Source organism: Dacryopinax primogenitus, assembly GCF_000292625.1.
Source record: "Dacryopinax primogenitus strain DJM-731 SS1 chromosome Unknown DACRYscaffold_12, whole genome shotgun sequence".
Lineage (NCBI taxonomy): Eukaryota > Fungi > Basidiomycota > Dacrymycetes > Dacrymycetales > Dacrymycetaceae > Dacryopinax > Dacryopinax primogenitus.
In genome coordinates this window covers 842,070-854,431 of record NW_024467209.1, presented here as the reverse complement: position 1 = coordinate 854,431, position 12,362 = coordinate 842,070, and the positions used below count along the sequence as shown (strand labels likewise).

The following is a 12,362-nucleotide window of genomic DNA, read 5'->3' as shown; positions in this document are numbered from 1 at the left end:
GGCATGGATGAAGAACGTGCCGTGGAGCAGTGGTGAACCGCATCGAGCATCATATGTATGTAACCAATGGCACATTATATCAACGATGACATGCACTTTCTATCAGCATCGGTGATTGCGGGAGCCAGCACACCTCCCCGGAAAGGAAATACGGCATATCATCCAATCAACACGTGGGCAACTGATGGAACTTGCGGACCGCAGCAGGCAATCTTCTATCAGACGACGACAGCAGCCCGGCCCAAACACGTGCATGACAGCGTTGCATCCCAACGCCACCTCAGCCCGATTCGAAGCAACAGGCCTACAATCGACAACGCGCAGCCGAGGTGGTTGGACCTTCTGCTCCTGCTTGTTCTTCGCGAAGCCCTTGCCTTCCCCCGCTGGCATGGCAAACAGACGAAGCCGCTTTCCGTGGACAACCAGGAAGAGCAAACCATGCCTCTCATGCAATTTAGATTACAAATCACTGGCGTCAAGTACGAATGCGCGTACGTATATCATGATGAGGGTATGGCGCCTTTATTCGGAACTGTGCTTGACTAAACCTTCACGGAATGAGAGAGCACCTGTCAAACGCAAACCCCCTAGATGAAGAATTCTCCGGTGAAGTTGTCCGCTGAAAACGAATCCAGACAAATATGGCGAGAGCGGAACCATCCCGGCGGGTTCTGATTTGGCGGAAAGAAATGGTGAGAGCATCTTCTCCCCCCTCTCACTGTATAGCTCATTTCCTATATCGTGCCCTAAAGAGCGAATACGGCATCATTCCTGTATGTACACCGCCAGCAGAGCAATAATCAGGAGGTGAAGCTGAGATCTGTACTTGCCCTATGGCTTTTTTCGACACAGTCTCAGCAAATCTACTTATAGGTTACAACCGTATGACCAGAGTGCACTTGGGTGCCTGGAACCGCTCAATGGTTGATAATCCTTCCGATCACGAGAGGAGAAGAGAAGACTGACGATGGTACCATCCAGGGACGCCTTCCCTTCCCAGCACCATTCGTTGAGCATGCGCTGCTTGCAACTTTGATGGGAGCTGCAATTTTTTTTACCGACATGTGGTACGATTGGGGAAACTTCGTCGAGACCGCCTACTGTTGATGACCCTGTGCTGTCACCACCTTCCTGAGGTCTGAGGAATGCCTGAACAAAAGAAGCACGTCTTCCGGCCCTTTTCCGCACCCACTTAACAACATGCTGCGTCTCGCTGCATATTCTTGATCAAGAAATATTATATGAACCTCTTGCTTGCCCTCCATTTTCGATGACTGAGACACCATGTATGTTCCCTTATCTTTGGGATCTCTCGTCCTGCTTGGTATCGCCTTCGCCATCCGTGCCATTGCAGCTATCCGTACTCAACCTTCCCCCCAATTGCCGCCAGGTCCGAAAGGCTTGCCGCTGATCGGAAACCTTCTGCAAGTACCGTCTCGCTTGGTGTTCCTCAAGTTTGTTGAGTGGTCAAAGGAGTATGGTAAGTAATCCATTACATTATGGCAGCGACAGCTGATCGAAGGCCTGCTTATCACAGGCCCACTGGCTTCATACACAGTCCTTGGACAGCCGGTCGTTCTGATAAGCTCTGCGAAAGCGGCAGGGGACATCCTTGATCGTTTGTCTTCAAAGACATCAGATAGGCCACGGCTGATCAAACTTGCATATTTGACCCATAGCATGGAGTTCGCCTTTGCTAATCGAGGTTCTTTGTGAGAACATTGAATACAAGTGATCTGGGATAGATCTAATGTCAAGACTCAGCTGGAGAACACAGAGGAGGGCAGCGCATGAAAGGTGGGCATCGTTGAGTTTTTTTTTTTTCATTGACCAGTCTCGTTAAGATCCATCCTCAGCCTGAATATCCGTGCTGCGCAAAAGTTCCAGCCTATACAGGAAGAAGAGAGTCGCATAATGGTCGAAGATCTCCTGCGACACCCTGACATTGATATTGCGAAGCATATTTACCGGCATTCTTCCTCAATCGCGTGGCGCGTTCTTTACGGTCATGAAGCCATCGACCTTCGAGACGATAAGGCGCAAGTTCCTTCCGAAAACTTCTTTGAGCCATTATTTTCATCCGCAATTCCTGGCGGTTCAATAGTTGACATTTTCCCCTTTCTTCAACCGCTAATCTCCCGGTCAAGGTTCCTTCGTCGGTAGGGCCATTCCTGAGTATTCTTATCAGCATGAAACTAACCAGGTCTCAGACACAGCGAAGCGTGGTATGAAAAGGCGAACACATTCTTCATCAATGCGCACACTCGTCCCCAGGTACCGGTTCATTTGAAACACATGTGCGTTACCAACGTCCTCTTCAATAGGTGGAAGGAATGCCGTCCGTGAGCAATACATTGAAAGAAATGGGAGGTAAGATTGGAATGGATAACGATAGAGATTGCGGCTGGTTGGCGGGAACTTTATAGTAAGCTCAAGAATTTTCGACAGGATGTTGGTAATACATCTTGTCTGCAGTATTGCAGCACAGGACACGGTATGTCACATTGATCTCCTTGTCGTCCTCGAGCTGATGCGTTTCTACACACTAGACTGCCACAGCTTTGAAGTGGTTTATGGTGGCCATGCTTCGATATCCGCAAACAGCCATTGCGGCCAGAGCCCAGATAACGACCATCGTGGAGCTCGCATTCCAGCATTTGAGGATCTCGAACATCTTCCTCAAGTGGAGGCGATTGTGAAGGAAATATTGCGGTGGAGGCCGCCGACGCCCACAGGAGTCGCGCACGTGGCAGAAGAAGTAGGTCTCTTCAGTCATTACGTCTAAATCACTTACCATAGTCGTCAGGATATAATATATAATAACTACCTCATACCGAAAGGCGCAGTCATTATTCCTAATACATGGTAAGCCCGCATGTCAGCAGCTTAGCTGGATCTTGATTCCTTTGTAGGTCTATCTGCCGTGATCCATCGTTATATCGCGACGGTGATGCATTCGACCCATCCCGCTTTTTGGATGAGAAAGGTTGCATAAGAAAGCCCCCTCCTGATTCACACGATGATTACCTGGTATTCGGACACGGAAGACGCATCTGCATCGGAAAGAGCCTCGCAATGAACACGCTGTTGATCGCCGTTGCACAACTTCTCTGGGCGTTCGATTTCCACGGGGTGAAAGGAGAGCAGGGAAATGAAATTGTCCCCGATCCGTCAGCGTTCTGGGACAATGGAGTTACCGTTTGGCCGAAGCCTCATCAGGTCCGATTGGTCCCTCGCTTCCCGGATCTCTTCGAACGTCTTAAATCGGCTGCCACGTAGGTATAACTAGGACTGGGTGCGTTGAGCAGACAATATATAGCGGTGTCTATGGAAAATTGAGCAATCGCGGGATCATAAAAGGCGGTAGCGGCTGCTGATGAGAAGAACACCAGGGTGGAAGGGATGAGAGCTCCAATGGTACAACCTGTCTGGATGTCGGAGCACAGGGGCGGAAGTGAGATATTGATTGTAGGTCTTTTTGGATCGGCTTGGAGGATTTTCAGGCACCTCTGGGGGGCGAGTAAGACATGATCGGCGCATCGAATCCCAAAATCCGACCGAAGGGTTCGCTGCATTTCCCAGCAGCAGCTCTCGCTCAGAGACGGAAGCCGCCAAATGCGGTTAGGGTCTTGCCATGAAACCGTTCGATAACGCGTCCATATATAGGAAAATGACTCTCTCACCTCATTATTCGGTCTGTCTCACTTCTATGCATATGCTCTCTGTCAATCCTAACCTCCTAACTTGACAAAAGATGGGCCGTTTCTCATCCATGTGCCGGTAACCGGAGATCCTGGCCATACAGAAACTCTACCATGATAACCGAAGATGGATGCCAAACATGGTCTAACCTGTTCAGGAGAAGCGAACAAAGCACCGACCATTCGTGAAGAGACCAGACCTTTGATAGCAATTAGTCGTACTGTCTCTCCTGGTTCAACAACTATATGAACACATATCATCCCGCTTGAGTACTCTCTACTAAAGGAGCCAACATGTGTTTTGTCTCCCTGTCGCCAGCCTGTCTTGTCCTCCTCTGTCTTTCCTTCATCATTTGTGCCTATCGTACTCTCCGCACTCAACCGTCGGCCCCTCTCCCACCCGGTCCACAAGGCTTGCCGCTGATTGGGAACCTGCTGCAAGTACCGACTCGCCTGGCGTTCCTCAAGTTTGCTGAATGGTCAAAGGTATACGGTAAGCAATAACTCACCTCCTAGAAATCCAGTGACTCATCGAAGGATTGCTCGTCACAGGACCGCTGACTTCATATACCACCCTCGGTCAGCGGGTCGTTGTCATAAGTTCTGCGAAGGCCGCCGGAGACATTCTTGATCGGTTATCTGCGAAGACATCAGATCGGCCTTGTTTTATCAAGACAGAGCATTTGACTCACAACATGGACTTTGCGACTGTGAATCAAGGTGCTTTGTAAGAGCTTTTTCCATGGGTTCTGATTGAAGTGGCAAAGCTGACGTGATAATACAGTTGGAGAACACAGAGAAGAGCTGCACATGAGAGGTATGGCTTCCTTGCGTGATCCGGCTGTCTTCGAGACTGATTGACATACGCAGCCTAAATGTCCATGCTGCGAAGAGCTTCTTTCCAGTGCAAGAGGAGGAGAGCTGTATGTTAGTTGAAGGCCTCGTGCGACATCCTGAGATTGATATCGCAAGACATCTTTATCGCTATGTCTCTTCGATTGCATGGCGTGTTATATATGGCCACAGTACGATAAAGCTGGAAGTTGATGAACCGGGTGTACCTCCCGATAGCTTCTTTCGTGCCTTTTTTCAAGCGACCATTCCGGGAGGATCAATTGTCGATATCTTTCCATTCCTTCATCCCGTTATCTCGAGGTCCAAATTTCTTCGTCGGTGAGTTCTCCCCATTCCAAAGCGTCACCTCTGGACATCTGGCTTATATGTATCCAGGCAGAGCGATGAATGGTACGCTCGCGCCCGTACCTTCTTCATCAATGCACATACTGCTCCGCAGGTGTGTCGTTTTTCTACGGCGAACTGGTCCATTTATCGCATATTCATCGCATGATCCCATTAGGTGGAGGGGGTGCCGTCCATCAGCGCGAAGCTCAAGGAAACGGGTGAGAAGATTGGCCTGAGCAGTGATGAAGACTGTGGCTGGCTTGGAGGAACACTATAGTGAGATATCCACAATCGTGGTTAGGATTTTTTCTTGACACTCTATTTGAACAGTATCGCCGCACAAGACACCGTAACTGATCCAATTTTCCGTCGTCCCCCTGCTGATCCTCTTGATGGAACAGACTGCGACGGCTCTGAAATGGTTTTTCATAGCGATGCTCTTACATCCCCAAGCCGCTGTGACGGCTCGAAGTCAACTAGATCTAGTTGTCGGGAAGCGATTTCCCACCTTTGGAGACATCGAGCATCTTTCGTACGTACAAGCAATTGTCAAGGAAACCCTCAGATGGAGGCCACCGGGACCGGCGGGTCTTGCACACGTGGCCACCGAAGTGAGTGACCAAACCCCTATCAGCGCACGCTGAACCTTCCCCAAGGATATCGTGTACGACAAATTCCTGATACCAAAAGGCACGATTCTCATTCCTAACGTATGGTGAGCCATCCCACAGGTGATATCATTTACTGTACTAACGAGCGCGGTTGAGGTCCATCTGCCGGGATCCAGCGTTGTATCAGGACGGCGATACTTTCGATCCGTCCCGATTCCTCGACGACCGGGGGAACCTCAAGCCCTCACCTGCGGATTCCCACGACGACTACCTGGTGTTCGGACATGGGAGACGTGTCTGCGTCGGTAAGAACCTTGCGGTCAACATGTTACTGATTGCTGTTGCCCAACTGCTTTGGGCGTTCGATTTTCACGGAGTGGAGGACGAGGAGGGAAAAGAGCCCTTGCCCAATTCGATGGCTTTCTGGGACAGCGGATTGACTGTTTGGCCCGAATCATTTAAGATTAAAGTGGTGCCTCGTTTTCCTGACCTTGCCGAGATTCTCAGTGTACCTGATGAGGAGACGTAGTTGACGAAGGGATTGATGAATTACTACATATCGTCACCCCTTCCTTCACAGACCAGCATAAAATGTCGCAGTCGAAGATTAACCGTTTATAAACCAAAGCGCTAACGAAAGTCAGACCTGCAATATTAATATGAAGAGCGGAAACAAACTGGCACTGGACAGGACCTGCACCTATGTGCTTCATCTCGTAATTCCAATGACTCGGGGGTATTATTTCAGAATGAGGAGGCATTATTCACGCCTCGGGGGTATTAATCGGGTCCGTGATTGTTTAGCTTCTAACCGAGTTAATTCCTCTGATGACCCCAATTCGGAAGTAAAGTCACCAGAATGGCCCTCCGGGCTCAATTGCCCTCATTGACCCCTCCGGCGTGGTGTTACCAATCCATTCACACTTCCTGAATGAAAAAAAGTCATCGAGAAAAACATTTAAGTTAGGGGTCCCCTCTAAAAAGACAATGAAATACACCCAAAAGAGCAAAATAGCAACCAAATTAAAAATAGCAATTACAGTAAGAAAGAAAGCTGACAGCACACATTAAAGAAAACATTTTTTTTCTCTTTTTTTCCTTAACAGTCTGTCAATTTTTTCTTGAAATAATACTTACAGATGGCATGCATGCCCGAAAGGGCTTAAGGTGCCCTTACACCCTCAATATGTACATGGAACAAATGTATTACTAACTAGTAGTAATACATGCATGTAGCAAAAGGGATAGAGAGAAGGGTGGCCTACAGCCACCCACTAGGTGTCATTCCATTGGATGATCATGATTGCCTCTGTGAGGTGATCCTACCTAGAAAGGAAAGGATGGGGTCATATACAGACCCTTACACCTGCCCCTGTCAAAGAGGAAGGGGTATACATACTAACAGGCATGGTCATAACCATTGCCATCACCATAGTCAAGGAGGGTATCATCCTCAATGGCTGTGTCCACATGAGAGGGACAAGCAGCAGGAATGGTATGGTCATCAGACCATTTCAAGCCTTTGGGTTCAAGACCCAACAGTGGGAGGCCCTCTGCAGGAGGGGGAACTATGGCAGACTGGAAGACTTCCATCCATAGGGATTGGCCACATTGGTCTACAAGACTGAGAGCATGGACACCATTCTTGTTGAGAATGTTGTTGCAGTATATGCAACTGAGTTCCACCTTCCTTTGTCTACAACCAAAGTAACCAACCAGGGCATCGGTTTTCAATTCATCAAGCCCACTGGCAATGAACTCTTTGGCAACCCCAATGGGGCTCCAAACATGTATGCTGTCCACATTGAGGGAGACAGCTTTGTGAAAGCAAGTGGTCATAGACCAATGGGAAATGGCAGATTGACTGAACTGATGCTCATTGATGAACTTTTGAATTTGAACTTGGTTTGAAAGAGATTCATTGCAATCTCATAAAAGGCAGCAGCATTGCCCTTTTGCCAGCCTCTAATGTCTGCATGAGGACAGTTATCATGGAGCCAAGTCCACATGTTAAGGTCAGGTATGTAATATCTCCCATCCACAGAGCACCTAATGCTAGGCCCCTTGTTGAGGTGAGGATTCACCTCTTTGCCCTCCTGCTCCACCATCTTCACAAACCAGGACCAGAGGTTACCCATTTGTGGAGTGTGAGCCCAGTGGGCATCAGCAGTCTCCATTAAGACCTGCCAGCAGGGAAGATCTGTGTTTCAGATCATGGTCAACTGCTTGGCCATGACAATTCCCTGCCAGGGATTCATTGTGTTTGCTTGTGGGATGGGATGACCCATCTGAGCCACACGAGTAGCTGCATGCTGTGCAGCCACAACTTCCAAGACTCCCATAGGGGGGAATCACCAGTGCAACACAGTGACAGCAGAAGGACTGTTAGTGTCAAGCTGAGTCAATGCAGAATGAGCAGGAGCTCCAGAGGAGCCAGATGTTGCTGCAGGGGTTGTCCAGGCAAGAGTGAGAGGCAGTCCAGCAGTGCTGGACACAACCAAGCTGTAAGACTTGCTTGGGGTGGGGGCACCAGAAGATCCATTACCATCAATATAGACAGTACTTTGCATGGAGGTGCAGAGGTGGGCTTGTCCACAGCAGGACACTTGCCAAGGGTGATGGCAGAGGGTTGGGGAGGAGCCAGTGCAGGCTCCTCAACAATGGGGTCATCCATAGGGATGTCATAGTTGTCAGGTGTTGATCCAACCCAAGAGGTGTCCAAAATATTGGTCTGATGGGTGGTGTGCAAGAACTCGCTTGGAAGAGGGGGGGGGGAGAGATGGGGAAAGTGGGTATAAATGTGGGAGTCAGCCTGTAGCTGAGCTATTGAAAGTTGGTACACAATAATCAGAGCTTGGTGTCCATCTAGTCAAGTCACAATAAGTCAAGTTGAATCCGCTAAGTCAAGTCAAATCTGCCTATCCAGCAAGGGGATAATCAGATCCATATAAGTCTGTTGGAAAAGGGGCAGAATAAGCTAGATACAGGAGTTTCTGGAAACTACTTATACTAGCTACCATAAACCATACTCTATACTAATCCGATCTCTGGATACCTCTCTAACACAAGTGTTGGCATGCCAAATATTTGGATGGGTTGATCCTGTTGCAGAGGAACCCTGCTGTTGTCATGCCAAATATCCGTAGTGGGTCAAGGCTTGTTGCTGGGGTGCATTGTCTGTGTAGTAAGGGTCTGTAGTGCTGTGCAACAGTCTCTAAGGCCCAAAAATAACTGTGGGAATATTGGCCTGACATGCCCCACCAGAGGTGGGGTTGTTCAGCATCTCATGGGAGGATGCTGGCCACAGTTGCAAAGATGGGCTTGCAGCCCCTGTGGTAGGAGGTGCCTGAGAAGGATCTTTGTGATCTGAGGTTGAATGAAGACAACCACAAATGTAGTTGTATTGGGAGCACCAGTTGTCACAGTCCTGACAGAAATGCTTGGCATCCAATCTGGCCTGCAATGCCAATTGCTGGGCATCAGAGATCATCTTTGTGGCAGTCAAGCAGAGCTGCCTGGTGTCATCCAGAGTGGACAACAATCTTGCATTCTCCTTGAGGGAACACACAAGGTCTTCTTTGCTCTTACAAAGAGCACATTCAAGTTCTTCAACTTGATCGAGATGTTTGTGACAGAGGTGGAACAACTCATTGGAGTGGTCTCCCCAGTCCAGTGTGAGATGCTCACAAGTCTCTTCTGCATTCCAGCAACACATGCAATTGAAAGGCAGTTTGTCAGTGAGCTGCTTGGCAGTATGAAGAGCCAACCTTAAGTTGGTGTGAGGGTTTCCTGCAAGGAGAGCAAAGGGCTTGGAGGCATGGGTGCAAGTGTCACAGTAGAAGAGATCAGTAGATCCCTGGGCATACTTGGGCATTTGGGGCCTTGGGAAGCCTTGTGCATCATGTCCGTAAGATGTGCCACAATCCTCCTTTGGGTGGAGGGGTACCCCATCTGGGACAAGGTAAGGATCTTTGTTGTCATTGACAAACTCTTCTTCATCCTCATCCCTTGGGACAAGGGCTAACTCCGGTAGGTCAGTGGGGTTGCCCCAGCCAACAGAGGAGTCCTCTCTGGACAAAGTACCCCAGCCAATGAGCAGGGTGCCAGAAGGTTTGCCCCATCTGGTGTTTGAGGATGGGGGTTTGTTCAACAGAACAACAGCAGTAAGATCTGTGCTGTTCAAGGGAATGGCACCTCTAGGTGTGGGGTTGTCCAAGAGAACAACCAGGGCAGTTGGGTGTCATCCATTGGGATAACTACAGGAGGGGGCACTGAAGCACTAGATGGATTATTGTCCATATGGATGACGCTGGAGGAAGGTGCAAGAGCACCTCCCTGGATGGACTTGGTGGTCTGCAATGAGAGTGTAGGCATGGGATCTACGCCAGCCAGTATCACTGCCATAGGGAGCAAAGGAGGGATGGGGGCTGCCAGGGAGACAGCCATGGGTGAGATGGTCCTCAGAGACAGTGGGGGAAGCAAGACAATGTCTTCACAGACTTCCACCTCAGCCAAGGCAGTTGCACAAGACAGTGCAGGGGCAGGCGAAACACCAGACATGTGCTTGAAGAGCATGATGGAGGGCAAGAAGGCAAGATCAAACATGATATACTGTTCATGGGAGGGGGGAAGGTGGTGGTAAGAAGAGAAGAGAGGTGGTCTCTTCTTTGGCCTTTGTGTTGGCCAAAAAATTGCAGAATTGCTTCTGCTTATGGTCTGCCACTGCAGTTGCAGGGATAGAAGGCCAAAGGCCTTCCATTGTTAGTCATGTGGGCTAACAATGACATTATCCCTGAGGATTCCTTTTTGGGAGATCCTCTGGAGTCTTCACACCCTGAAGCTCCAAATACTCATCCAATTGGGTGAGTCAGTCTGCCTTACTGGCAGACTCCCACAATTGGTCCCAGTCAGACCAAATAAAGTGGAATTGCAACTTTCATTGCCTCCAACAATGATCATTGATCAACTTGATGATCTGTTTGCCATCCAGTGCATTACCCTAAATGGTATCCAGATCTCTTCCTGGGAAGAGTATGTTGTCACCATGGACATAAGGCCTTAGTAGGCTTGTATAAAACATCAGGTGTATCCCATGTTTCTTCATGCTCTCTGAGAGAGCTAACAGACAATTGTCTGTATCCATGACCTTTTCAATACAGAAAGGTACAATATACCTTGGCAGTAGTTTTACTGCCCAGTTCTTTGGAACCACTGAACAACCCCACCTCCAGTGGGGTGTGTCAAGCCAGTATTCCCACAGTTATTTTCAGGCCTTAGAGACCATTGCACAGCACTATGGATTGTTGTGATGCAGGACAACACACCCCAGTGACAAGTCTCAACCCCCCTGGATATTTGGCATGGCAACTACTATGATTTCCCAGGCAACAGGACCCCTCAGATATTTGGCATGATGACTGCAGGTTTCCCCTGCAACAGGATTGGCCCATCCGGATATTTGGCATGCCAACATCTGCCTTGGAGAGGTATCTGGAGACTGGTTTAGTATAGAGTGCAGTTTAGATTAGCTAGTATAAGTAGTTTCCAGAAACTCCTGTATCTAGCTTATTCTGCCCCTTATCTGTTAGCATTATATGGATCCAATTATTGGTATACTGGCAGACTTGACTTGACTTAGTGGATTTTGACCTGACTTATTGTGACTGGACTGGATGGACACTGAGCTCCAATTATTGTGTACCAACTTTTGATAGTTCAGCTACAGGCTGACTCCAGCATTCCTACTGACTTTCCCCATATCTCCCCTCTTTCCCTAGCAAGTTCTTGCACACCACCCATTGGACTGATATTTTGGACACCTTTTGGGTTGGATCACATTGGAGCCCAACACAAGGCAGCTTTTCACAAATAAGAGCTGCTGAGGCGAGAACCTCTCCTCCTCTGATTTCTGATACTGGCTTCCTGTACTCTGGTACCCACCTCTCCTATAAACCAAGAAAATGAGCTTAGGGATGAATGGCAAGCCCAATGTACCATGCTCTGAGAAACACCCACAATCTTGGATGACACAGAGGTATCATTGACCCCTTCCACCAGGATTACCTCTGATATAGTGGACACAGTCTGATGACTCCTCATGGTGAGTAAACAAACAATGCATATGGGCAGGGTGTCTCCTTCACCCCCCTGCTTTTCCCCCACACCCTTCAGTGTCACCCATCATTTTGTGGCCCTGGAAAAACTATTTGGCTTGTGTGAACCTGTTGTCACTGGTGGAGGAGACAAGATTGACTGGGCCTGCTTTTACACTGACGATGACACCTACAAATTATGGGCACAGATCCACAATGGGATGGACAATGCAAATAAGAACTTGTATGAGGATTTCAAGACCAAAATACTGAAGTACTATCCTGGTGCAGTGAATAACAAACACTGGTATGCAACTTGGGACCTTGACAACCTTGTTCACAAATGGCAATGTTGCATTAAGACCAAGGGTGAATTCACTGAATTCTACCAGGACTTCTACTCCATTTCCACATGGCTCATCAAGCACAACTGGATTTCTGTCCTCAACCAGCAAAAGGCCCTCCTCTGTGTACTCAAATTCCTGCCCACTGAAAGCTGCATTTGGGACAAGATGCTGAACAGGCTTGAACAGAAATACAACAGGGCTGTGGACAAACCATGGACAATGGCTGAATTAAAGGAGACAGTGGAATGGGCACTGGGCAATACTATGACAAAGGTTTGAACATCGACCCCCAATTATTCCCAGGATGCAATGCCAGCACTGACATTGGAAGATGTCAAAATGGAGAGCAACCCACAGGTTGCTGATATTACCAGATGCATGGCTAACCTGGAAGGAATGGTTTCCCATATCTACATGCTCATGAACCAG

At 48.6% G+C, this 12,362-nt stretch overlaps 5 protein-coding genes across 5 annotated transcripts; 4 read left to right on the top strand and 1 right to left on the bottom strand.

Moving 5' to 3' along the window:
• On the top strand, positions 1-547 carry DACRYDRAFT_23101 (uncharacterized protein). The gene is made up of 2 exons (XM_040773098.1): positions 1-442; positions 496-547. The coding sequence occupies exons 1-2, from the start codon at positions 67-69 to the stop codon at positions 504-506; spliced, it is 387 nt and encodes a 128-aa protein (XP_040627658.1). The 5' UTR covers positions 1-66; the 3' UTR covers positions 507-547.
• Positions 548-1,284: 737 nt separating this feature from the next.
• Positions 1,285-3,279, top strand: DACRYDRAFT_108818 (cytochrome P450; the record flags this gene model as incomplete). Its single annotated transcript, XM_040768744.1, has 8 exons — positions 1,285-1,480; positions 1,538-1,712; positions 1,765-1,797; positions 1,857-2,159; positions 2,211-2,297; positions 2,560-2,758; positions 2,807-2,865; positions 2,913-3,279. The coding sequence occupies 8 exons, from the start codon at positions 1,285-1,287 to the stop codon at positions 3,277-3,279; spliced, it is 1,419 nt and encodes a 472-aa protein (XP_040627657.1).
• Positions 3,280-4,097: 818 nt separating this feature from the next.
• On the top strand, positions 4,098-5,864 carry DACRYDRAFT_31618 (cytochrome P450; the record flags this gene model as incomplete). The annotated part of the gene is made up of 8 exons (XM_040774351.1): positions 4,098-4,194; positions 4,254-4,428; positions 4,486-4,518; positions 4,572-4,874; positions 4,897-5,101; positions 5,285-5,494; positions 5,540-5,598; positions 5,651-5,864. Coding segments are annotated over 8 exons (1,296 nt in total), but the record flags the coding sequence as incomplete, so codon positions are not given.
• A 4,629-nt stretch (positions 5,865-10,493) lies between these two features.
• Positions 10,494-10,703, bottom strand: DACRYDRAFT_53888 (uncharacterized protein; the record flags this gene model as incomplete). Its single annotated transcript, XM_040775210.1, has 1 exon — positions 10,494-10,703. A coding segment is annotated over one exon (210 nt), but the record flags the coding sequence as incomplete, so codon positions are not given.
• Positions 10,704-11,609: 906 nt separating this feature from the next.
• DACRYDRAFT_108816 (uncharacterized protein) lies at positions 11,610-12,212 on the top strand (the record flags this gene model as incomplete). The annotated part of the gene is made up of 1 exon (XM_040768743.1): positions 11,610-12,212. One exon carries the CDS (start codon positions 11,610-11,612, stop codon positions 12,210-12,212), a length of 603 nt encoding a protein of 200 aa, XP_040627654.1.
• Positions 12,213-12,362: the final 150 nt, after the last annotated feature.

Coding starts and splice junctions, on each gene's coding strand:
- DACRYDRAFT_23101 (XM_040773098.1), top strand. CDS start 67: ATGGCACATTATATCAACGATGACATGCACTTTCTATCAGCATCGGTG.